The sequence below is a fragment of the Vigna umbellata genome, chromosome 1 (assembly GCF_029865625.1).
Source record: "Vigna umbellata cultivar VRB3 chromosome 1, Vumbellata_1.0, whole genome shotgun sequence".
Lineage (NCBI taxonomy): Eukaryota > Viridiplantae > Streptophyta > Magnoliopsida > Fabales > Fabaceae > Vigna > Vigna umbellata.
The window spans coordinates 24,130,715-24,157,005 of record NC_142165.1 but is presented as its reverse complement, the minus strand read 5'-3'; the positions used below and the strand labels follow the sequence as shown (position 1 = coordinate 24,157,005).

Sequence of the window (26,291 nt, the reverse complement as noted above, 5' to 3'; positions counted from 1 at the left end):
CACAATCTTTGAGTAACCGATTTTTCGGAGCATTTTACTTCTACTTTTAATAGATGAAGATGCAAATAGATTAATATCCACTAAATTTAATGCATTTCCAGACAATAAAGTGGAAGAATTTCACTTAGGTATGTTGTAGTCATACACTACACATATAGATTATTAAACAATACAACCTAAGGCTTCACTAAAATGTAGTAAATACAAAGTCAATATATACAAAAATAAATTTGCGCAAAGATAATTTGTTAGTATAAAAAGTAAGAAAATAACAAGTTAGATTAGAGTTATGCAAATTATAATAAGAAAACTATGAGATGAAATTCAAACTGAATTCCTCCACAACGATGCCAAATAACGATGCCAAATATGATTGTCGTCGTGTGTACAATCAAATAATTGTCAACCATCTAATGCATTGCGGTACTGAACTAATTGTCTAATGCACTAAATGGATATTCAACAACATAGAAAATTCACACAAAAAGGTATAAAATTTCATCCAAGTTAGATACCAACGAATTTAGTCAAGAATTTCACCTACAACAATACTTATAATAATGTGCAAAAATGTCAAAAGCATATAAAAACAATAAGAGGGAGTTTTCTAAAACAGTTGATGATATAAAGAAATTAAGACAAATATAAAAAGACAAGTTCATTCTACAGTTCTTTTGTAGTTGAATTCTTCGTAAGTTTATGATTATCATTCATTTAATTTACAAATAGAGATCTTGGCTTCTCTTAATCATCCAAAAAATCTCCAATTTAGTCATGCTTGCATCGTCTATAAAGTCATTAGATAATTCATTATTGTATCATTTACAAATGATTTATGAACTTGTTTACACTTCAGCTACACAAAGCGCATGTCAAAACGCTACAGAAACATTTATGTAGTAATACAATATCATCAAAGCTCAAGTCATAGATGATTCGTTAAGTTATCTAGGCAACTTCTATAAACTAGACTATCTAATTAGAGTCTTCTAATTAGAATATTTAATGCATTTTATATAACATCGGTTATCTAAGAAGACTTTGTAACCTGGTTTTAATTAAATTTTTAAATTAAAATTCATTTAATCCCATTTAAATAAATCCCAATTAGGGATGACAATGCAGGGCATATTTAGTTTTTGAACTTGCTAACCTGCTTGGTCTGTCTCGCATAGTCTACAACGTGTGTAAACCAACGACAGGGTGAGATGAGTTGGCCGAATAACTCACGTAAATTTAAATTTCAAAATAAATTATATATTTTTAATATTAAATAAAAAGACAAATACTCCATAATAACAATTGTAATTTGTAATCTCGTTAGGTGTGTATAAGCATAATGGTTATTGATTAAGCAATCTGACAAATGCGTGAATATATTATCAATAGTGCTCATAATTTAAAAAAAAAAAAAATTTAACCGCCACAGATGAAAAAGTCAAGATTCAAAATGTATAATTGTTATTTTGTTTTAAACGAATATTTATGGGTTATGTTTGTTAATTCAAAATAACAAAATTAAAAAAATAAACAAGTCTTATTGGAACCGGTAAAGAAACTAATCTATCCTTTTTTTTTTTAGGAAAATGATACTTGAACAACCATTTTTGACAACATTTAGACACGCGTATACGTGTCTAAATTTGAGTGGTCCAGTTAGAAAAATTAAATGAAAATGGACCACTCAAATTTAGACACGTGTGTGCGTGTCTAAATGTTGTCAAAAATAGTTGTTCAAGTGTCATTTTCCTTTTTTTTACGTGGGGGTGGGGGAGCTTAAGATATTAAGATATTAATATCAAATATTAGTTATCTTAAAAGTTATATACAGTGTGAACTTTTGTAATGAAATAATATCTTTTTCATGACAAGTTGGGGAAATTCAAAGTCCAACGATGGAGTGCCTGGCGCAAACCAATCAAAACGTGGAAAGACGTTATTCAAACCTTCCCAATAACGAACAATCCTTCGTACAGATACGAACCCCAGCGTGCGCTTCTTCCTCTATTATCCCCTTTCCTTCTACTTATTTTTGCAACAATTGAACCATCCTTCACACAGGTACGAACCCCAGCGGTTCCCAATTTCAAGTTTCTCTTAGAATTTTTTATTACATCTTCTTACTATCGTTCATTTCATTGCCCTTATCCTTCTAATTTCCTCCAACCTTTTTCTTTTGGCTGAAGCATCATTTTCTGATTTATTAGTGCCTGCTAATTGACATGCATGCAATTTTGTGCCTTAATTCCGCACAATTAATCACCATATTAGTTGTTTATGTTCCTTTTAAAATCTTAGTTTTTGTAATATCGAATCATTCGCTACGGTGTATTGGTTATATAGGAAAACCATCTCAACGTAAAGTTGACTTTATTTCATCTTTATATAACGTGAATTTATTTGTTTCCATGATTCTGCGTTTTTTACATTATGCAGAAGCTTCTTAGTTAGTCGTACTAGGATGACTGCCATGCATGAACACCTTAATATATGCTTGATCACCATCTAATAGTGGCCTGATCTACACAAGGCCCACTAGAGCAATTACTAAGCTCAAATGGTTCTGGTACTATATTTGACTGGATTAAGAGCTGTACTCTCTGTCACGTAGGAATATTTGCTGTTAAAATAATGACTAAGCGTTGGAATTTTCTTTCAGTGTATATGCAAGGTCCTTATAAAACAAATTTGTCATAATAAAATGGCAGGGAAGAAAGTCATCTCTTGTTCTAGTTGGTTTTCATTTCTTTTTCCCTTGTGAGCCTACAATACTGAATCGCCACCCAAGAAACAAGTGAATGTTTATGCCAATTGTTTATGATGCGCATTCTGTGTGCGGGTCGTGCGATTGTGCTGCAATTGCTTCTCACAAAAGCTGCCTATTGTCATTTTATTTTTTGTTGTGCCTTTTTATGTTACGATCTCACTTGTGATTGGGTCCTGTTGTTGTTCTTATTTGCAGTTGCAGTTGACCGTGGAGGGTGTGGACAGTGAGTCTTTCAGATTATCATCCAGCGTTTCATTTAGCAAATGATTTATTTGGTTAAGAATTTGCAATATTCAAAATATATGATATCATAAGAACTGAAGGAAGACGCAGGGATTTGCTACTTGTTATGACATACAAGAACGGCCATAGTGTGTTGTTATATGTTATTGTTGGACATAACTAGGATTGTTTGTTGGTGTGAAAAATATATAGTACCTGGCCAATAAAACGGATTCCTGATGTAATGCCACACTCTTTTAAGGTCAGGGCGGGGGCTATGTTGGAAGCTGTACAGGAGATTGCCATCTACATTCATAGGTTTCACAATCTTGATCTTTTCCAGCAAGGGTATACATCAATTTCTGTTTTCTTTTTTCAAGTGTTGATATGAAGTCTCCTTGGTTACACTAGTTGACATGCATATTTTGTGTTACATAGATGGTATCAAATTAAACTTACTATGAGATGGGAAGATGATGAAGATGTATCTTTTGGAATCCCAGCTAGAGTTGTTCAATATGAAGGTAATTTGTGAAAATTATGCTCTATATAATTTATACCCATGTGTTTGAGGAGTATGTATCTATTGTACTAAGCCACATATTCAAATAAATTTTTCCCATAATTTAACCTATTGATAAGTAGTGTAATTATGCTAACATGTTAAGAAGACGACATACCGAACCAGAAAACTCCTCCTGAACAAAAAATTCGAGAGGTTGCTCTATATAAATTTCTTCCTGCAAATCTCCATTTACGAAAAAAAATTTGACATTTGGTTGATACAGAGACAATTTTTGAAGAGCCGACATGGCTAGAAATAAATAAATAGAAGCCATCTTTGCCACTGGAGAAAAAATATCAGCATAATCTACTCCAAAAATTTGTGTAACATTTGCCACAACTCGAGCTTTGAGGCAATCAATAGTACCATTAAGAACAACTTTGATAGCAAAAACCCACTTGCAACCAACAACAAATTTCTTAGATAGTGATGGGATAAGCTCCTTAAGTTTGACTATTCTGAAGAGCACTTAGTTCGTCTATAGCATGGTTTGACACCAACCAGGATGCACTAAGGCATTACTGACAAATTTTGGAATGGACACAAAAGAAATAGACGAAAGACAAGTATAAAAAGGTGAAAATAATATATGGTAACTCAAAGCAATATAATGTGGAGAGGGATTATGTTACGTACCTGAGTACGTAAACTAGCCAAATACAACCTTGCACACTCTCTCACACGTAATAGAACAATAAACACACGTAATAGAACAATGAACGAATAACAATGGATGAATGAATCTCTTTTATTGATGGTAATATCTGAATAAACAAGGGTAAACAATAATTGGGAGCATAACCTCCTTCAATTACTTTGAGAGCATAACCTCCCTCACAAGACAATAATGTCTGTCACAAAACTCAATAATCATAAACATGTCTTTAACCCTAGACTCTAACTTTATTTATACTAATTATTTCCCGCCCATCTCTTATTAAATATTTCTCTAGAATATATTTAATATAAATATCCCTATATTTAATATTTAATATAAATATTCCTATATTTAATATTTAATATAAATATCCCTATATTTAATATTTAATATAAATATCCCTATATTTAATATAAATATCTTTCCGTATATTATCCTAGCATATATCCTTAATTATAAATATCTTATATTGAATATTTCCCTAAATATATATTTATTTACTCTAATTAACTTATACTATATTTATTTACTCTAATTAACTTATACTATATTTATTTACTCTAATTAACTTATACTAAATATTCTCCTTCAATTATATACTTTCTAACCCTTATTATTACCCCTACCTTAGATCATAACAGATTAGAAGTATACATCTACGGATGGCCATTGAAAGGTTAGACTCAATTGTCGGAGCTGAAGAAGACAAAATAGTTACCCTTGAAGTGAGTCACTTGGTGGTTGTTGGGAACGATGTCTTCAACTATAAACCTAAAGGGGTGGTGGAGGAGAATCTAATGGTGGATAGGCACAACAGGAGGATCACAAACAACAAGAATATTAACTGTAGTAGATGGAGACACATCAGAAGTAGAAAGACCCTTAAAGTAAAAAGAAAACTCATTGAAGGTGACATCTGCAGAAACAAAATAGCGGTTAAGAGAAAGAGAAAAAGCATGTATCTATTTTGTGATAAAGTAAATCCTAAAAAGATGCATTTGTGTGATCTACGAGATAACTTATCAAGAGTAGGATTAAAATTATGAACAAAACATGTAGACCAAAAAACCTTAAAGGAGAGGTTCATGAAGAAATAAAATAGAATGAGGAATTTTGTTTTCTAAAATCAAAGATGACATATGATTAATAAGATAACATGTAGTGAGAATAGCATCACCCACAAATATGTTGAGGAACCTCACCTCACCATGAATTAAAAGTGAGCGAATTGTTTCAATAAGAAGAAGAAGAAGAAGAAGACCCATTTTGTTGAGGTGTATAAACACATTAAATTTGATGGAGAATGCCATGAGAAACCATAAATTGTTTAAAAGAATTTGAAAGATATTCATATCCATTATCACTTCAAAAAGTTCAAATACAAACACCAAACTGAGTTTTAATTTCACTATAAAAGGTTTGAAAGATATAAAATAAATTAGAATGATTTTTTATTAAAAATAACCAAGTAGATATGGAATAATCATTAATACAAGTAACAAAACATTGAAAACCTAAATTAGACTTAACATGACTTAGTCCCCAAATGTCAGAGTGAACTAAAGCAGGAGGGGGCGAAGCACGTTGTGAAACACTACTAGGAAAGGAACTATGACTAAGTTTCCCTAATTAACACGACTCACATACCAAACTAGATAGCTTGGATAAGCTGGGAACAAGATGTTGCAATTTGGTCAGACTATGATGACCTAACTGAGCATGAAGGAGAGATGAAGACTCCATAATTGTGCCAACATGTGTAGAAGGGCGGAGATGTTAAAGATCATGAGACTCACATCCAGTGGCAATCGCTTGTCTCAAACTCCAGTCTTATAAGCAAACAAAATTTTTGGTAAAAGAAATAACACAATCAATAGAATGGGTTAGATGACTATTGGATAATAAGTTAAAACGAGACCCAGGGATATAAAGAACTCTATCAATGGATAAAAAACGAAAAAGGTTAGCAGTCCCAACACCATCAGCTAAAACCCTAGACCCATTTGCTATTGTGCAAAAGATAAATTATCCAGAGAGGATAAAGAAGATAACAAGGATTTTTTACTAGTAATGTGATTTGTGGCTCCTGAGTCGAGAAACCAAGGACTAATAGGCGAAGATTAAGTTAGACCAACAAAAGATGTACCTCAGAGTGCAACAAAAGCAACGAAACTAGAGGGTTGACGATCCTCACACCATTTAAGAGATTCATTGAAGAGAGTAGATTTGTCGATGGTATCAGATGGAGGAGGATCCACAATAGATGATTGTGGGGGAGGATCAGTCTTAGCAACAACAACAGATCGAGGAGGACAATCATGTAATGCATAACACCTGTCAATCTTTGACCTAACTTGCCAAAATGGTCACACTTGTGACGCCCTGTGAACATCACGTTGAGATGCCAAAGCAGAAGAATCATCGGTAGAAATTGGTGTATCATTGATAGGTTTACTTGGCATATGCAAAAGGGCGAAACAAGTAGAAGTAAAATTGGGTACAACAGGCAAACCCAAAATCTGATCACAGACATGTGAATAATTATTAGCACGTTTGTGTAATGCTAATACCATGAAGAACTTTAACCATTGCTTTATTTCTTGGGTAGGAGTAGAGATAGGAGGTAATAACTCATTAAATTCATGAAAATGAGCATGAATCTTATCCAAATAATCAGCCATAGAGATATGACAAACACCATAAGGACGTTGAGTGTCATTGATGTATAATAATTTTGCTTGTTCCTAAACTTCAGAACATGTGTCGTAGGCACGAAACATTATTTTTAAAGAAGAGTGAATGATATTCTTGAGAACAATGCATAACTGAGCATCAATTCTCTTCCAACAGGAAAATTCACCAAGAGCAATATTAGTCACTCTAAGTAGGATGATCAAGATACTCGTGACTCTCAAGCCAAAGATTAATGTATGATGCCCAAATCGCATAATTAGTTGCATCTAACTTATTAATGGACAAATGCACATTGACATAATTAGTATAGATTGACGAGTCAAACACATTGGTGGGAGAAGAGATTTCAGGAGAGGCAGCATAATCCGCTATAGATGAACAGGAGAGAGAAAAACCTTAAAAATCCAAGGTTCTCCAATCAAGGCAACAAGACAAGATCCTGAAAGAGGAAAACGAGGCGACTTAGTGCAATTGATCCTTACTGGAAAGGAGCAGGAATGTGTCGCCACACGTGGTGAAAAACGATGGCAGGCGCATGCGAGCTACGATGAGGGCAGCCCTAGTGGCACAGTGGTCGCCTGGTCGAGACAAGCAAAACTGTGTGCTCGTCGGTCTGAACTAGAACTCTAGTGATGGCGATGGCTTCAATGGTTGTAGTGGCATGAGTGACGAAAGAAATGCCGAAAAAACTTTAGGCTCTAGATACAATATTGAATATAGTGAAAAACTAGGTATAGGGTTAATCTCCCTTGTGTTGAAAATCTCCTAATAACCATAAAAACTGAATATAAATAGTATAGAGTAGTGATGAAGCTGCACGACTAGTACAAAATTAAATAAAAATAAAAAACTGACTTAGACATAACACAAATAAATTATAACAATAGTATACTAGAAATTGTTTTTAATTTTTATTTTTATCCAAATTGTAATTCATTGAGTAGCTATACTTTCTTTATTGAATACCCAAAAAGATTAAATTGCTCTCTTCAACTTTTTAATCCAAACACAACGTTACAGTTTAAAGTGTTACTTGATATTTTACTTGCTGAAAATAAAGTTGATACTTGAGATGTTTGTGATGGCTTCTTGGAAAGAAATGAGATTCAGATCTTGTTTTGTAACTCTTGAAACTACCATTCTTATGATTTTCTTTGTGCAAATGCATATTTGTTCATATGAAATCTGTTGTAGAAGCTGTTTTGTATGTGCTGAAACAATATTGACTCACGTGGTAGAAAATTTCTTATTTGCAGCTCATGATCTGCATGCAAGCAGTATATATGGTATTTGGAGAATTGATGACACAGACAATAGTTTCTCGAGCCAGCCCTTTCGGATAAAATATGCTAGGCAGGACATTCATTTATGTATGATGATCTCGTTCAAATTATCTCTAACTAGATTTGAGGTGATGTTCTATCTCTCTTTCTTCTTTTTCTATTGGGTATTGAGGGGAAAGGAAAGGAAATACTGGACATTGCCAATGTTGGGTGCTAAATTATCTGTCGGGTGATCACCTAGGTCTTACCACTATATTAGGTGTTAACAAAGTTGAGATCTAATTACTCATTCATTGTTTATGCACTTCACCACAGATGTGTCTGCTGAGACACAGGTGTCCAGTGATCTTAACAACAAAAGACCCTGAATGGCTTTCAGTTACAATTTAGTTGATGTGAGGGCCGCATATAATTTTTAATTCATGACGTGGTATTGAGCCTATATTATAAAAGTTTTCTTTAGTTTGGTCCTCTTCACCCCTTATCCTTGTAGTAAAAAAGTTAGATTTGAGCATAAGTCAGGTGGGCTTTTTGCACTGTGCATTCTTCTGCCCTAGGGACTCTTGTGTGGTGGTGCATGTTTGACATGTCATAGAATCATTCATGTAACTTTACGTAAAAGTTTAAATTTTTGGGATCATTCGTTCATGACAAGAAATTTGTGTTGTATACTTTATTTTATTAGTCATACCTCACTAACATGTCTTTGTTGTACTTTGAGAATTGAGACTGCTGTTGGAAATGCTAGTATGTGATTTTACAAATCTGAACAGTATGATCCTATCAGATCAGAAATCTTGTTCTGATGCAGGAACGGGATCACTATCAGTGACAACACAGTGCTGTCTGACTATACAATTAAGTGTTCGATTTTGACTACCTTGGTTTTTAATTAAATATTCTTATCTAATTTAACTGTGTATTTGTGATTCTTAATTGCAGGTTTTACCTACAACAGGTGTAATTTTAAAGTTTGAACTTATGTATGCTCCTACATTTGAAAATGGGTGAGTGATTAAAGTAGTATATTCACTGGGTTATTAATATGTTGCCAAAGCACACTGTTGTTCCTTTTTGGTTCATCTCTCCTTAGTGAATCCTGTATACTGACTGGATTGCACCATCTACAGTGCTGACTTGCAAGCTTCTCTGGATGCTTACCCAGCTGCTGTTCATGAATTCCGAATTCCTCCTAAAGCACTTCTGGGATTACATTCATATTGTCCTGTACATTTTGATGCTTTACATGCAGTGCTAGTTGATGTCAGTGTACATGTAAGTTTACTGAAAGCTGCCTCTAACCAATCTGCATCGAAGGTACCCAGGTTTGTCACATTAGCTATTTTTCAGTATGAATCTTTAATGGGCCTTCATTTAAAATTTCTGTTTCTTTTTATAATTTTACTTACGAAAATATTTAATTGGAAGTTTTTTATTACATAGACTAACCTCTTCACATGATCTGGTTTTAGCTTTTCTCGCAATGCTGAATTTGTTGCTGATAGAAGTTATGACTCATTGAACCAAGTATGTTCTAGTGATTGAACGTCTCATTTTTTATTGAGATCACTTTGAAGTATTGATCCATTTGCTGTTTCTAAAAATACTTATTGCCAATTTATCCTTGCATTCATTTATTCGCTAGGCTTCTTGAAAATTGGCACTTAGTCCTCAATCATAATATTTGTGCCATTCTTATCTCTATTATTGTGTGAACTTTGCCTAGTCAAAGGTAAAAAGTTGTTCATTGTTATATGTCGGCTGTGTTTTTGTGTTATGCTCTTTTAGTATGACCTTATCAAGTTCTACATAGTGCTTTATTTTTGTTTACCATGTAGATGATGTTGGAAGTCCCACATCGACTAGAGATAAGGCCAAATTATAATATATAAGTGGGATGCAAACCTCACCATACAAGCCGGTTTTGTGGGGTTGAGTTAGGCTTACAGCCCACTTCTTAACATGGTATCAGAGTCATGGTTGGAGCCTATCCAAGCGAGATCTATGTGGGCATTCTGTTCCACCCGTTGTCGGGCCACTTTGGACCACCCATTAATTCTACTCTCACGCTCGAAATGTCTATACCTCAGCGTGAAGGGGATGTCTTGGAAGTCCCACATCAACTAGAGATAAGGCCAAATTATAATATATAAGTAGGGTGCAAACCTCACCATACAAGCTGGTTTTGTGGGGTTGAATTAGGCTTAAAGTCCACTTCTTAACAATGATACATAGCACATATTCAAAAGTACCTTTCTATTTGAGTGATCCATGTGAAAAACGGGTCAAAATACAAGAGAGTGTTGAATTGTGTTTTAAAACTTCTTGGTAATATGCACTCAGATGATGATTTTACTTGACAGAATTTGTTAACAATCTTTTCTAAAGATTTAGTTCGTAAATCTCATTCTTTTAGTTAGTAAAATGAACAAATATAAAGGAAAGAAAGATTTAAATACTTAGTGGCAGGCTACATTCAATTATACGTAGAAAGATTGTACTCGTGTCACATGGGTTTTCTTACTAAAACAAAAATCTGAAGTCAACTATACAAGCTGGTTTTGTGGGGTTGAATTAGGCTTAAAGTCCACTTCTTAACAATGATACATAGCACATATTCAAAAGTACCTTTCTATTTGAGTGATCCATGTGAAAAACGGGTCAAAATACAAGAGAGTGTTGAATTGTGTTTTAAAACTTCTTGGTAATATGCACTCAGATGATGATTTTACTTGACAGAATTTGTTAACAATCTTTTCTAAAGATTTAGTTCGTAAATCTCATTCTTTTAGTTAGTAAAATGAACAAATATAAAGGAAAGAAAGATTTAAATACTTAGTGGCAGGCTACATTCAATTATACGTAGAAAGATTGTACTCGTGTCACATGGGTTTTCTTACTAAAACAAAAATCTGAAGTCAACTATGTGGTTGAACATTTTTTCTCCACGGTAAAAAATAAATTTGGTGTTAGCATTAAGAGGATTAGATCTGATAATGCCAAAGATTACTTTAATCATGGGCTTATTTCCTTTTATCAAAAGGAAGGTATCATTCATGAGTCATCTTGTGTCAAAACACCTCAGCAAAATGGGATTGCTGAGAAGAAAAATGGACACCTTCTAGACCAAACTCGGGCTCTATTTCAACATGAGGTTCCTAAAACGTTTTGGGGGAGGCTATTCTCAATGTCTGTTATTTAATTAATAGACTATCTTTTAGTATTCTAGCCTCTAAAAGCCCTATGGAGGTTTTGTCCTCCTTTTATCCTAATGTGTCCACATCCAACCACCTTGTTCCAAGAATATTTGGGTGTGTATCTTTTGTCTTTGTCCACACTGGTAATAGAGGGAAACTTGATCCTAGAGTCTTAAAATATGTTTTCATAGGATACTCATCAACATAAGGAATATAAATGCTATCACCCATCATTCCAAAAATTCTTCGTGTCCAGAGATGTCACCTTTTTTAAGCACAAAAATTACTTCCACCAAGATTATCTTCAGGGGGTGATTGAAAGAAAGGAAGATGATCTCCTTATGGTCCCTGACTTAAGTTTAGGACCAAAAATAGGGACTAAAAGTGTAACAACTAAGAAGGAACCCACTAAATCTACTCAAGATGAAGCTGATTCTAGATTTGGGAAAAAAATTGGTTTATAAGAGGGAAGACAAAGGCCATTCTAGATTTGTCCATGTCCAACAATCCATCCCAACATTACATGAGGTAACTACCCGTGATCATTTAATCTCCACTTAATCAACCTTTGATTTTCAAACTGTACAAGAACCTGAATCCAGTTCAACACCACTTTATGAGGACCTAGATATTCCAATTGCCCTTAGGAAAGAGAGTAGGAAATGTACCATCAAGCCATTGTACCCTCTAGCCAATTACCTATCTTTTTAAAACTTATCACCTATCCATAGAGCCTTCCTCATAAGCCTAAACACTACAACCACACCTTCCTATTTATCTGAGGCATTGAGTGATAAAAATGGAAACAAGCCATGGATGTGGAAATGGAAGCATTAGAAAAGAATAGTACCTAGGCTTTGGTTGCTCTCCCAAATGGAAAAAAACCAATAGGGTGCAAGTTGGTATATACTATAAAATACAAGGCTGAAGGATCGATTGAGAGGTACAAAGCAAGGTTAGTAGCTAAGGGATATTATCCCTAGTGGCTAGTTATGATGTTATGATAGGTATGGGCTTTAAACAAAGTCAAGGAGACCACACTCTGTTCATCAAACACTCTAAGTTAAGGGGAGTAACAGTGTTACTGGTTTATGTGGATGATATTATAGTGACCGGTGATCATGAGGAGGAGCAACAACTGTTAGGCCAACATCTAGCCAAGGAATTTGACAATAAGACCTTGGGAAAATTGAAGTGGTCTTTGGGAATTGAAGTGGCTCATTCTAAAAGGGAATATTCATATCTCAACAGAAATACATCACTAGTTTGTTGAAAGAGACTAGTAAGACACCATGCAAGCCTTCAAGTACATCAATTGATCCAAACCTGAAATTGGGAAACTCAGAAGAAGATACTGCAGTTGACAAGGAAATGTATCAAAGGCTAGTTGGTAGACTGATATATTTATCTCACACCAAACCTGATGTTGCATTCGTTGAGTCTAGTTAGCTAGTTCATGCACAAACCGAAGGAGGTTCACTTACAAGTTGTACTAAGAATTGTGCAATATTTGAAAAGGGGCTGAACAACAACTTTGAGAGGATTGTTTCCAAGCTGGGAATGGAAAATACCTATTCACCAGCTTGAAGGGGAGTGTTAAAATATGTTTTATTAGTTGTATTATTTTTATCACAATCTATGTTTTGTTAGCTGTATTGTTTCCTTATTTAGCAGATGACAATTATAGTGCATGATGGGAATATCCTTGAACCATAGGGATTTGGTTGTCTAGGTGCTATTATTATACTTCCTAAAATAGCTTTCTAGCCTTGAACATATGAATTGTATTCTCAGCATAATTTAATATATCAATTATTCTACCCTAAATTGTGAGAATATCAAATGTATATAACGAGACTTAAGGGAAACTATTTTCTTCTAATTTGTGAAAAACGAATATGTACATACAAAAAATGAGTTGTAATTGTGTGTCACAGAAACTTATATGTAGACCAGATAATTACAACTGTTATGAAGGAAAAACAGAGAAGTCAGTTATAATTCACAGAAAAACAGAGAAATCAGTTATAATTCACAGTTATAATTTTATCTTAAGTATTGTATCTTATCTTTATTTAAACAAGGGAAGTTGGAAATATTGTATGGTTATTATTTTGGGATTCTTGATGATTGTATTCTTTTTTAATTTAATTTAATTATTTTTTTGTTATATTTTAACCAGTATGTGTGTGGGATGAAATACAATTTAAATATCCTTCAACCTTTTTCCTTTTTATACATTATTTTTGGGCATTAACTAAATTATTTTTGACCAACCAGGTTTCGAGTGATATTGCCTCTGTAAAGTTGAAAAATGCCATGCTTGTTAAAGCATTACTAACAGCTCATGATATATTAGTTGAAGAACTGCAAAAGATTAGCAAAGCAGTTGGTCAAGCTATAGATATTTCAGAGGTTCTGTCCAAACGGAACAGTATGAAGTTAAATTCTATTCCGCAATCTGATCAGTTTACAACTGAAGTTGAACTTTCAGGTCAAGGCAATCCACAAAATGGTCCCGAGGTCCTTAGGCTTTATTTGAAAAAAAATTGGTGCTTGCTTTTCCTTTTGTGTCACTCTAGGATTTTATTAATTAAGTGGTCTGTTCTTGCAGGGAGGAAATGGAGCTCTAGCTTTTGAGAATGCTGAAAAGCTTTGTTCTTTGTCTACGAGAGAGCTGTTGAACTGTTATCATTCAGTGGGAAATCAATTGTTGTATTTATGGAACATATTTCTGAAGTTCCACAGGTTTGCTTTTTAAAGGCTATGATTCAGAAGTTTGGGTTTGTTTACTCACCTAATATGTGATAGAGGAATAAAAGTATACGTAAAGAGAAATAAAGGCAGGAAGGAGAAAATGCCCGTTAGAAATTAGGAGGGAGTTTCGGTTAGAAGTTTGTTAGAGGAAAAGGGGAGTATAAATAATAATTAGTGGAAAAGGGCGGGGGGCATGAGATTAGTAATTGTTGTTGACCGGAACATTAGTCCAGTGGAGGGAGATCAGGCTTCCTTAGGAGGGATTACTATACAATTGTATTTTTGCTTCATTGAATAAGAGAAGTATATTCAGAGAATTATAATCTGTTGGTGTGGTTTATTTGCTTTCTTGACTTCTTGAATTAAGAAGTCCAACAATATGCAAATATATATTTTGTTTCAGCTGCCCATTTGGTCAATTATGGAATGTTTTCTAGCGGAAAATAAATGACACATTAGCTTCTGTTCCCCTTGTTTAGTCGTTCTGTATTTCGTTTCAAATGATATTTTTACAAATCCACATTCAGTGCTTCACATGCTGGCATTCTTATAGCGTGAGAATATTGCAGTTAATTGTGACCATTATGCTTAGCAGCTCTTTTCTTTACCCATGCATGAGAATAATAATAAAGCATTACCTTGTTTAATCAGCTATAACATTTCTTGTTTCTAGGGAAAACAAAATAAAGATTCTAGAATTTTTGCATGAGACATGGGCTAAGGATCGAAAAGCTGAATGGTCAATATGGATGGTGTACTCTAAGGTTGAGATGCCTCATCATTATATAAACAGTGAGAGTGATGAGTCTCCCCATCGTGCAGCTAACAAAAGAATTTCCAGTATGTGGAAGCTACCTGATGAGGTAGGTACTTTACTGTTCCTTCATTTCTAGAAAGTAGCTTTGTAGTGGTACTTTGTAAAATTAATTTGAGTGCAAATAACTAATTGCATGATCTTCTTTTGCCTTAAACTATACAGCCTCCTGAGACTGCTGCTACACGTGCAGAACTTCGTCGAAGAAGCATAGCACAAATGAGGGTAGTTATCAGCTCATGAACCAGTAGCTCCTTTTTTCATTTGCACATGGCCTTTGAATGGATTCCATCTTTGCAGATTAACAACCGGTCAATTCAGGATATGCACATATTTGGAGATCCTTTACACATACCAATTGTGATTGTTGAACGTGTGATGAATGCGCCACGTCGAACTATCAGTGATAATTCATACTTGAGAAATTTAGAACTCACTAGCGTACAAACTGGGCTCAACTTGGACTCTGCAAATGAAATATCTGGTACACAAAGTAGTCCTCGGGTCTTGAAGATTGTTGTGTTTGTTCATGGGTTTCAGGTAAGTCTTATGGCCAAGCACTTTTAGGAATTAATATTGTATTTTTTATGTGTCCTAGTTTGTTGGATTGTCCAACTTATTTTATAGACATTGGGTCAAGCAAAGATGAACCGATAGTTGGCTGTCTTTCGAGAAAGCTCGCAAACCAAAAACCCTAACCTCATCATTAAGGGTTTTTTGGCATAATAGGAAAAGAGTTGTCGAGATTTGCCAAGAAAGGATTGCATATTTCCTTGTGTGTGTGTAAATGTGTGTGTGTGTGTGTAAATGTGGCAGTATTCCATGCTCCAAAATGAATCTTGGGTTCCTGAAATATAGGAAACATGCTTATTTGCCACTACACATGAAATACATTGGACTCTGAAAATTTGAGACGATACTTGAGTTGAACAGGAAACAAGGCATTAGTTACTTGTACCACCTAAGTTAACACAATTACATTGTCTATCCATTTCATAAAGATTCAACAAAGTTTTATGTTGGCTGTAAAATTCAACAACCATGCTCTTTTTTATCCAGACTTGGGAATTGTTGTGTAAAGAATTGCACCAAAGCATAACATTGGCAATTTTCCTGAGTGTGTTTGTATATTTTTCATTGTTCAAAGATTCTTGGATGCTTATTCTTCATGACTTAAAATGTTTCAGGGGCATCATTTGGATCTACGGCTTATTCGAAATCAATGGCTTCTGTTAGACCCCAGGATAGAATATCTTATGTCAGAGATAAATGAGGATAAAACCTCAGGAGACTTCAGAGAAATGGGTCGGCGGCTAGCTAAGGAAGTTGTTTCTTTTGTTAAAAAGAAAATGGACAAAGCAGCAAAATATGGCAGTTTAGGAGATATTAGACTAAGTTTTGTTGGACATTCTATCGGTAACATCATTATAAGAACAGCACTAGCAGGTGGGTTATGACTTAAGAATTGATGGTTTTCATCTATTCTAAATTACGAGCTAAAAATTGTCTTGTGTTTGCAGAGAGCATAATGGAACCATTTCTAAGATATCTACATACATATGTTTCGGTATCTGGTCCACACTTAGGGTATCTTTACAGTTCAAACTCTTTGTTTAATTCTGGATTGTGGCTTTTGAAGAAACTAAAAGGTACACAGTGTATTCATCAACTAACCTTCACAGATGATCAAGATATTCAAAACACGTTCCTCTATAAACTATGTAAGGTAAGAAGTGTTCTACAATGGTTAGAATCAATTAACACAAGCATAAGCTTAAAGTCTATTCTTTTGAATAACTTAATTTGACATGTGACATTTAGCTGTTACTGTAGGAACAATGCATATTTTTAAGGCTAAAAATGCTCGTATACTTTTTATTCATATTGATAACCATTAAATACAAGAAAAACATAACTGAGAATTGATAACAATTCCACTCACTAATCAGAAAATAAATCAAAACTAAAATTACCAATAAATTTGTTGCCACCCATTAACACCCATGTTTCTTATATTTAAAACTCAACAATAGCAATAATGCTCTAATAAACTCTTATAACAAATACTAATTTGTATTGTCAAAAATCCTTGTATTAGTAGAGCTATTGACTCCAAGTATCTCTCTCAAGTTCTTGAAACACCCTGTTGGAAGCACCTTTCTAAAGATGTTTGCCAATTGGTTTTCCATCTCGCAATATTCTTACATAACTTAATCTTCTTTTTAACTTGTCTAATAAATTACAGCTTGATATTGAATTGATTAGTCTTTCCATGAAAAATTGAATTATTAGAAATTGAAATTGCTGGTTGATTATCTACAAACACTTTAGTTGAACCTGTCTGAACCACATGTAGATGAGCTGGAATTTTCTTCAACCACAAGCCTTTATTAACAGCTGCAATAGCAGCTGTAGATTTCGTTTCTGCAGTTGATACAACTACAATATCTTGCTTCTTGGAAGCCCAAGAAAACACTCTAGAACCAAATATAAAGCAATAAGAGGAAGTGTTTTTCATATCATCCAATGAACATCCCTAACACTAATCCATAGAAATTGAATTCTATATTATAACTTGTAGGAATAAAGGATATAAAGTCATAGGGTGGAATCCTTGTGTGTCTCAAGCACAAGAAAGGAACATGTTATATATATATATATGTGTGTGTGTGTGCTATCATCACCATCATTGATAGGTTCTTTTTATCAAGAACCTATGAATAGCACTAGAAACACAACACAGAACAGGTACTCTGAATTATACAGCCTCCTTTTATTGAAACGAATCAACAAGAATGGTGTTACAACGTAACCCGAGAGCTTAACCTCTCTCCAAAGAACTACAAGAGTTCCCGCAAAACAATAATACTCCAAAACTATCCTCTCACCAACCAACCCACCCCTTTTATACTGACTTTCCTAACTGCCTTGGCAGTTAGGCTGGGTAACGTTTCTCCTTCTACTATATACAATTAGTTCCCTAACATTACTCCCCTTCCCCCAACAACCTTGTCCCCAAGGTTGAATACCGGAAACTGCTCTTTTTTAGTCGCCCCGTCTTCCCACGGTGGCCGCCCTCTTGTCCCCTTCTTGCCAATCTAACAACACCTGAGGTATTTCTTCTTACTCCAGCTGCCTTGTCCTTTTGTCAAAAATCCTTACCGGCCAAAACATGGGTCGGTAGGCTTGTAATTCAGCTGGAAGTTCCTTCTCAACCCTCTTCTCACCCACGACCTTCTTTAGTTGGGGAACGTGAAATATTGGGTGTATTCTTGCTGCCTCGGGTAATTGTAACCTACTGTACCCGTGCAGGGAGCTTCAGTCAATTCGCCCAACACGTCACCGCCTGTTCCCTGCTCCACTACGCACATTTCCCAAAACTGAAACCATGACTCAGCGTCCATTATTTTTGTAAATGCGTCTGTGTCACCCAGCTGTCCTGCCAAGGCTGGGTCACTGCAGATTTTCTTCTTCTCTCCATCCACCACATACTGCATAGACATTTCTTTCCAGTTAATAACCACCTCACCCAGTTTTGCCAACCATGCAATACCCAATATTAAATCCACTCCACCAAGATCAAACACATGCATGTCCTCCTCTACCTTCACATTACCTAGCTTCAATCCCACCTTTCCACATCGCCCCCGAGTCCACTTCTTACAGCCGTCACCTAAACTCACCGCGTATGTGGCCGTTTCTGTTACCGGAAGCCTCAGTTCCTCCACCACCTTCCGGCTAATGAAATTGTGGCTGGCCCCACTATCGATCAGGACTACCACTCTTCTCTCCCCTATCAACCCAGTCAACTTCAGGGTCTTGGAAGGCGTCAGCCCCTCCGCCGAACATGCCGACAGCTCCAGGGTTTTTGCTTCCAGGTTAAAGTTTTCCTCCCATTCCTCCTCCTCGTCCTCCGCTAGTAACAGGACCCTTAAGCTCTTCTCCGCACATCGATGACCCGAGCGAATGGTCCGCCGCATCGGAAACACCTTCCTTCTTCCCGCCTCTTCAGAAACACTGGATAAGGTAAGTTTCTGATCATTCTTTCCCTGTTATCGCCTCCCGATGTGGTATTACCTATCGCATGGGCGTTACTCGCCGTTGATGACCCCTCCCTTCGGGTCGTACCAACTCCCTCTGCCCCACCTGTCCTCGTCGTGAAATTACGATCACCGTCGCTTCTAACGATCGTCGAAGCGGCTCGCGTGCTCATGGAATTCACTTTCACCCCGTTCCAGACTCCACCGCGCGCTCGATTCAGAGCGTCTTCAACATCCCTCGCTACCCTTATCGCAATCATCAAATCTGGAGGATCTTGGATTCGTACTTGGCCTTTGATCTCTTCTCGTAACCCCGCTAGGAAGAATCCCAATATCAGCTCCTCCGATAGCCCTTGGGTCTGACCCAACAGTGTCTCAAAGCTCCTTACGTAATCCTCCACCGTACCATCTTGCCTCAATGTTGCCATCTTTTCGTAAACAGTGCCCCGGAACCCACCTCCGAAGCAGTTAATCAGCCCCGCTTTCAATCCTAACCACGAACGATTCTTGGTTTTTTTCCTCCAATATTTGAACCAGTAACTCGCGCTCCCTTCCATGCTAATGTAGGCGAGTTCAACCTTATCCTCCTCAGCCACCCTCTGGATGTCAAAGAACCTTTCCGCTCTGTTAATCCAACTATGCGGCTCTACCCCTTCAAACGATGGCAACTCCACCCTTTTCCGCCAGTTCTGTGGTATTCCTCCATAATCGCGTCTTTCGGGGTTATCATTCATCAAGTTGCTACTCCCTTCCGTGCCACCCCCCTGATTATTCTGACCTCCACCCATCACCCTCATCATTTGTTGTAGGTCACGCCTGATCGCAGCCGTCTCCTCCTTAATTCCTTCCACCGTAATCTCAAGATTATCTAATCTTCCCTCCGTTTGGCTATTCATCGCTGATCTTGCCGCCTTCTTGATCCGGCAAGTCGGACCAAATGATAGGTTCTTTTTATCAAGAACCTATGAATAGCACTAGAAACACAACACAGAACAGGTACTCTGAATTATACAGCCTCCTTTTATTGAAACGAATCAACAAGAATGGTGTTACAACGTAACCCGAGAGCTTAACCTCTCTCCAAAGAACTACAAGAGTTCCCGCAAAACAATAATACTCCAAAACTATCCTCTCACCAACCAACCCACCCCTTTTATACTGACTTTCCTAACTGCCTTGGCAGTTAGGCTGGGTAACGTTTCTCCTTCTACTATATACAATTAGTTCCCTAACAATCATGCTAGCACATATAAATCATATGCAACAAGCTTGTCACAAATATAATAAATTCTAGGACCTTGCCATGATTTGGTGAAGACATGTCAATTGATCATTGGAATTAATAAACTGAGTGGTAATGTCTCTAGATACAATATTTTCACGAAATAAGTGACAATCTATCTCAATATGCTTGGTCCCCCAGTGAATATTGGATTTGAGGCAATATGTGTAAACTTGTCAAATCTCAATTCTTTAAGTAGTTGTTTGAACCAAATAAATTCACAAGTGCTAGACGTCATAGCTTTATTCTATGATTGTGCACTAGATTTTGCCACTACATTATGCTTGTTGCTTTTCTAGGAAATCAAATTGTCACCTATAAAGACAATAATGTATTTGGAAGTGGATCTCTTGTTAGTAGGACAGCTTGAGTATCCTACAACTCGAGTTACTATTGTGTCCATATAACAAACCAAGCCTCCTTTAATGTACTTTAGAATGTGAATGATTGCATTCCAATGTCATGCACATGGACAATTAAGGAATTGACTTATCACATTGACTGCAAAGGAGAGGTAAGGATGGGTGACCATAATGTTGCTTATTTTCCTAAACAATATTCTGTATCTCTTATTATTTGAAAGTTGCTTCCCTTGACTTGGTTGAAGTTTAGCATTGTGATCAATAATTGTGTTAAGGGATGTTAAGAAGTAGACTTTAAGTCTAACTCAACCTTACAAAACAGGCTTATAAGGTGAGATTTGTACCCACTTATATATTGTAAATTGGCCTTATCTCTAGTTGATGTGGGACTTCCAATACACCCTCCTCTATCAAGGCATATACATCTTGAGCATGTGACTAGACATTAATGGGTGGTTCAATAGCGGTTCGATAGCAAGTGAAACAATAGACCTAACAAACAACAAATTTCACTAGGATAGACTCTAAGTCTTGGCCCTGATATCATGTTAAGAAGTGGACTTTATGCCTAACTCAACCTTACAAAACTGACCTCTAAGGTGAGGTTTATATACTGTAAGTTAGTCTTATTTCTATTCAATGTGAGACTTCCAACGAGGAACTTGGAATTCATTAGCTCTATGTCCTTTAAAATATTCAATGTTTATTTTCTTTGAGATATTACAATTCTACTTTTGGATTATGTTGTCTCAATTCCTATGAAGTATATAGGTTTTTTGAGGTCTTTTTTCTGAAAATGATGACAAAGGTGTTTTTTCTTTTTGTAAAATTAATGGTGATTGCTACCTATTAGAACAATGTCGTTAACAAACATTGCTTGATAGATACACTCAACTCTTGAATGATGATAAAACACAATGATCAGCCTTACTTCAACTAATACCAAACTATTTGACTTATCTAACAAAATTGTCTTCAAAATCACTTCAAAATCAGGTAAATCTTTGACCATCTCATATTTTTACATTTTGAGAAGCCCTAGATAGTCATAATGCCCAAGTCTCTTGTGCCATAACTCAACAACATTTTTTTTTACTGAAAAAACTACTTGCCCCTCTAGAGTTGGATTGAGTGGAAAACTTTTGCCTCTCATTTTCACCTTGAACAAATCTATCTTGACCTGCAACATCCTTGATTAAGCAACAATTGTCCTCAAAACACACCTTAAAGCCTTTTTCTAATAGTTGATCGACACTTAACAAGTTTTGGTCTAGGTCAGGTACATACAATACATCATAGATTATTCTATTTCCTGGAAGTGTTGGAATGACAATGGTTCCTATTCCTTTTACTAGAATATAACCGTCATGACCTATCTTAACTTTTGAAAATTTTGAAGGCTTAAGTTCTTTGAGAGCTCCTTGTCATGAATCATGTGATTGGTGCATCCATTATCAATTAGCCAGGATTTACTTGAGATATTGCTTGAAAAACAAGTTGCAACAAAAAGTTGCTCTTCCTCTTCTTCATTTGCAATTTTAGCATCTTCTTCTTACTGCTCAAATTTTGTTGTTGAAAATCAAAGCTTATTTGAGTCATTGTCGGGTAGTGTAGAAACTTCATAGTCTTCTTCTACAGCTTCTCATAGATCTAAATCCTCCAAGTAGGCTTGTATTCCAACATTCCAAATATGATAATTTGCACCGTTGAAGACTGGTGGTGCTATTGCTGATTGAATCTACTTCAATGCTTTTAGAATTTACTCTCACATGTTCCTTAAGAATGAAGTTCTAATACCAATTGTTAGTAATAGTCCTTCAAGAACTAAGCAGTATTGCAGCAATTGAAACAAATCATCAGATGAGAAGAAGTGCAACTATTTTGTTTTATAACACACAATTACAGTGTTACAACACAGAAAAATCAACTTCCCAAAAACTAAAAAACATAACTTCCCATTAACCAGCTTCCCAAAAACTAAACATAATTTCCTATTAACCAACATCCTATGAGTCAGGATATAACTCCTCTTAACTGCTTCTTAAAACTGAAATAATGTTTTGATAATTGAAACAACAATAAAACAGAAGTAAAATCCTAAAGCAAACTCTTAACAAGGCTTTTACACTAGAACTGCAGCAATTAAGGCTTCACCCTCTTGAAGACAAAATGGCAATGAAGGTCGAAAGTGGTAAGAATAGAGACCAGGGCTCTAGGAAAATCCTAGAGCTCTGATACCATGTGAAAAAAATAACTGTGGAAAGTAAGCAATTATTATGGAGTTGCTTTTCTTAATGTGAAAGAAAATACATTGGTATTTGTAGGAAAAACGAAATCCTATTTAAAAGGTAATAAATCTCCTGAAACAAAAAAAAAAATCTTCTGAAATAAAGGAAATAAATCTCCAGACACAAGGACTCTAATTTTGGAGCAAACTTACCAAATAAACTCCTAATCCCAATCCCTTAATTATAGGGATTTCTTACAAACAAATCTATATTTATTATCCAATCAATCTATATTTATTGTACAGTAAATATGCAATATTTACACCATATTTCAACTCATACGTTTTCTTTTAAGGCCTGGATCATATATTGTGTGTAGTTTCATTAATTTGAAGTTCTAATATTTTGTCACATTTCTCTTCTTTTTCAGCGGAAGACCTTGAATCATTTTAAACATATAATCTTGCTATCTTCCCCTCAGGTTTTCCCTTGTCTTCTGACTATTGAAATCATTTCCAGACACTTTACTATCATTTTTTAACAGTGAATACACTTGCATGGGTAAACAAGATTGATCATCTATTTCTTAATAAATGTTTCGTGTCTCATGGTGCCTCTGAAATGAATCCAAATGCCAAATAAACAAGATTTCTGGATTTTTCATTTTTTTTTAGAATTTAAAGCTGGTTGATGAACTTTATATTAAAAAATAGTAAGATTTTGTTGGAAATATTTTATCGTTCTTAATTTAAGATCAAATGGAATACTAAGTGGTTGTTTGGTATTAGAAAATGCTTTTGCTTTCACTTTTGAAATAAAAATGTCACTTATTGTCACTTTTGCATTTTATTTTATTTTTGAAGCAAGCTTGTAAACAAGAAATAAAATGGAAATAAGATAGCTTTTTGCATTTAAAAGTGAAAACTATAAATAAAATATATATATATATATATTCAAAGTATGCAGACCTTAAATATGTAAGGAATCTTATGTGTGTGATAAGGCACCATTTCTAAGTTAAGGAAATCCGCTTTCAATCTCTGCGTTTTTCTTTTCCCATCCCTATGGCTTATTATTGCTTTTACTTGGATTTATTTGGTTTACTGCTAAATAATTAATTTTTTCAGGATGGTTATGTGCCTTACCATTCTGCTAGAATTGAGTCATGCCAGGCTGCTTCGCATGACAATTCAAAGAAGGGTAGAGTGTTCCTAGAGATGCTCAATGATTGTTTGGACCAAATTCGTGCCAATCCCTCCGAACATCGAGTTTTCTTCCGTTGTGATGTTAATTTTGATGCTACTTCCTACGGCAAGAATTTAAACTCTATGATTGGGAGGGCTGCTCATATTGAATTTCTGGAGTCTGACATTTTTGCAAGGTTCATAATGTGGTCATTTCCGGAATTATTTCGATAGTGATTCCTATAAAGCCTTGTTTGCATTCGTGTTTTGTAGAGCATTCCCACTAAATATCATCAGAGACCAATTCTGGCCGGATTTCAGTCACAAGTTTACTCCGAATGATCTCCGTGGTATGTGTAAATTGGCTGGAGGATATAGACGTCTAAGCTGCATATATTTAGTCTGCTTCAAGATGTTTATTTGCCACTCGTGTACACATAGCTTTAGGAACAATTCTCAGTAGCGATGTAATTATTTTAGGTTGGGTAGATGACTCTTAATGCATATACTAAGCTTTTATCTTACTGATGGAACGGATTGAACACGCATTGGCACGTATTTAAAATTTTTAAATGTGAATTTGGTTTTCTTTTTCTGTTCTATCAGGGAATAAAACAATCCAACCTATTCACCATTGCTTTGTTAAGTTGTGCAATCTACGCTCCTTGACATTTGAAACCGGAGTTCATATTGTATAAAAACACAGAACTATATATCCTTTCTTTGTGACAGCGGGTGTGATTCACAATTCAATTTTAAATCAGGAGGAATTTGGACCAAACTTTTGCCCTGCTGATTAAGAGGCTCCTTCTTCCTGCACCCCCTATCCCTATCAAAATTACCTAAGTACCCTTCATTAGAAAATGTTAAAAACCTAACCTTTTCCCCTCCATTGTCGGAAGGGTGGACCTCCATCATTGGAAGAAGCATGTAACGCATTGCACCTCTATTGGTGGAAGTCGCGACTCCTTGCAAATCCATTAGTCATAGGCACAACTATCTGCATAGCAGCTTCAACTCGTTGCACCTCCATTTGTTGGATGGTTGTGAAGAGGAAAGCATCGAAGAAAGCATCCTGGGCAACACGAAGAAAAAAACTTGAAGGTTTGATTCCCATTACTTGTATGTTTGTGGGGCAATTTTTTCTGATTTGGAATACATCCCGGATTGCCAAATTTGTAACGTATTTTGGATTTGTTAAAATAATGGATTCTATAAATCTGCAATGTGATTTTGGATTATGCAATGTGATATGTATTTTAACAAAAACATTAATTGTTGTATTTCAGTTTTGCATTTTCTACGTCTTAAATGAATATCAACATAGTATAATTGGTTTTTCGTTGTCACGAATTCCTCTTGTTCACTTTTATTGTTATTAATATGTTAGTCGACTTCACTAACTTTTTTGGTTATGTCAATAACCATTGATTGCTTATTCGTTTTCAATCTATTAGTATAGGATTGATTAACTAATGTACCAGAAAATTCATGACTACTGTTGTTACATAATATCTTCAAACCATTGTGATTCAGTTTACCAAACAATGACAATCACACTTTTTTTTTTATCTCAGATACTATGACATTTTATCCCTGTTTGTATGTCTTGTACTTACCTCCTCTTTTTGTAGCCTAACAACATTGTAGTCTTCCTTCTTTGTTGTCCATTTGTCATGTGAAACCTTAAAATTACTATTACAAAACCAAAGGCATCCCAACATACCCATTCAAGTAAATAATCTCAGGTTCCAAATACCTATATATATACATTACAACTTTAGTACATTTCCTATCACTACTTTTTCTTTTTCATACACACAAATTAAAATCAACTAACCTCATTAAATGTAAATGGCAGAAGGCCATCCTTTCCAACAATTTCATGTTTATTTTCCCAATAGCTCATATATTTGACTATTCCATCTTAGACAACTGATCTACCTCATCCAATATATTACTTCAATAATTCATTTTGAGTAAAATTACATCAAAACAACACAATAAATTCACTACTCAAATAGAAAATTAACATTATGGATTGTACAATCCGTAATATAAACATACATTCCGATGTTTACATTACGGATTTCACAACCTGATATGTAATAATCATTTTGGATTGTATAATTTGTAATGCAATACAAATTTTAGATTATAATCTGTAATATATATTTACATTACAAATAGTACAATTCATAGTATATATTTATTTTTAAGATAATACAACCATAATGT

At 35.2% G+C, this 26,291-nt stretch overlaps 1 protein-coding gene across 4 annotated transcripts; it reads left to right on the top strand.

Annotated features, from left to right (window-relative positions):
• Nucleotides 1-1,854: 1,854 nt before the first annotated feature.
• On the top strand, nucleotides 1,855-24,653 carry LOC124840922 (uncharacterized). 4 transcript variants are annotated; one of them, XM_088101263.1, is made up of 17 exons: nucleotides 1,858-2,061; nucleotides 2,963-2,990; nucleotides 3,257-3,337; nucleotides 3,428-3,513; nucleotides 8,163-8,317; nucleotides 9,132-9,196; nucleotides 9,320-9,514; nucleotides 9,662-9,716; nucleotides 13,667-13,909; nucleotides 14,001-14,134; nucleotides 14,817-15,006; nucleotides 15,123-15,182; nucleotides 15,258-15,497; nucleotides 16,145-16,403; nucleotides 16,478-16,683; nucleotides 23,300-23,350; nucleotides 23,997-24,653. In XM_088101263.1, exons 3-17 carry the CDS (start codon nucleotides 3,267-3,269, stop codon nucleotides 24,285-24,287), a joined length of 2,301 nt encoding a protein of 766 aa, XP_087957389.1. In that variant the 5' UTR covers nucleotides 1,858-2,061; nucleotides 2,963-2,990; nucleotides 3,257-3,266; the 3' UTR covers nucleotides 24,288-24,653. The 4 variants fall into 4 exon arrangements, with proteins under 4 accessions (XP_087957393.1, XP_087957389.1, XP_047173018.2 ...); XM_047317062.2 differs by having other exon boundaries at nucleotides 3,252-3,337; XM_088101267.1 differs by having other exon boundaries at nucleotides 1,855-2,061; nucleotides 2,963-3,337; nucleotides 16,478-16,678; nucleotides 23,997-24,134.
• Nucleotides 24,654-26,291: the final 1,638 nt, after the last annotated feature.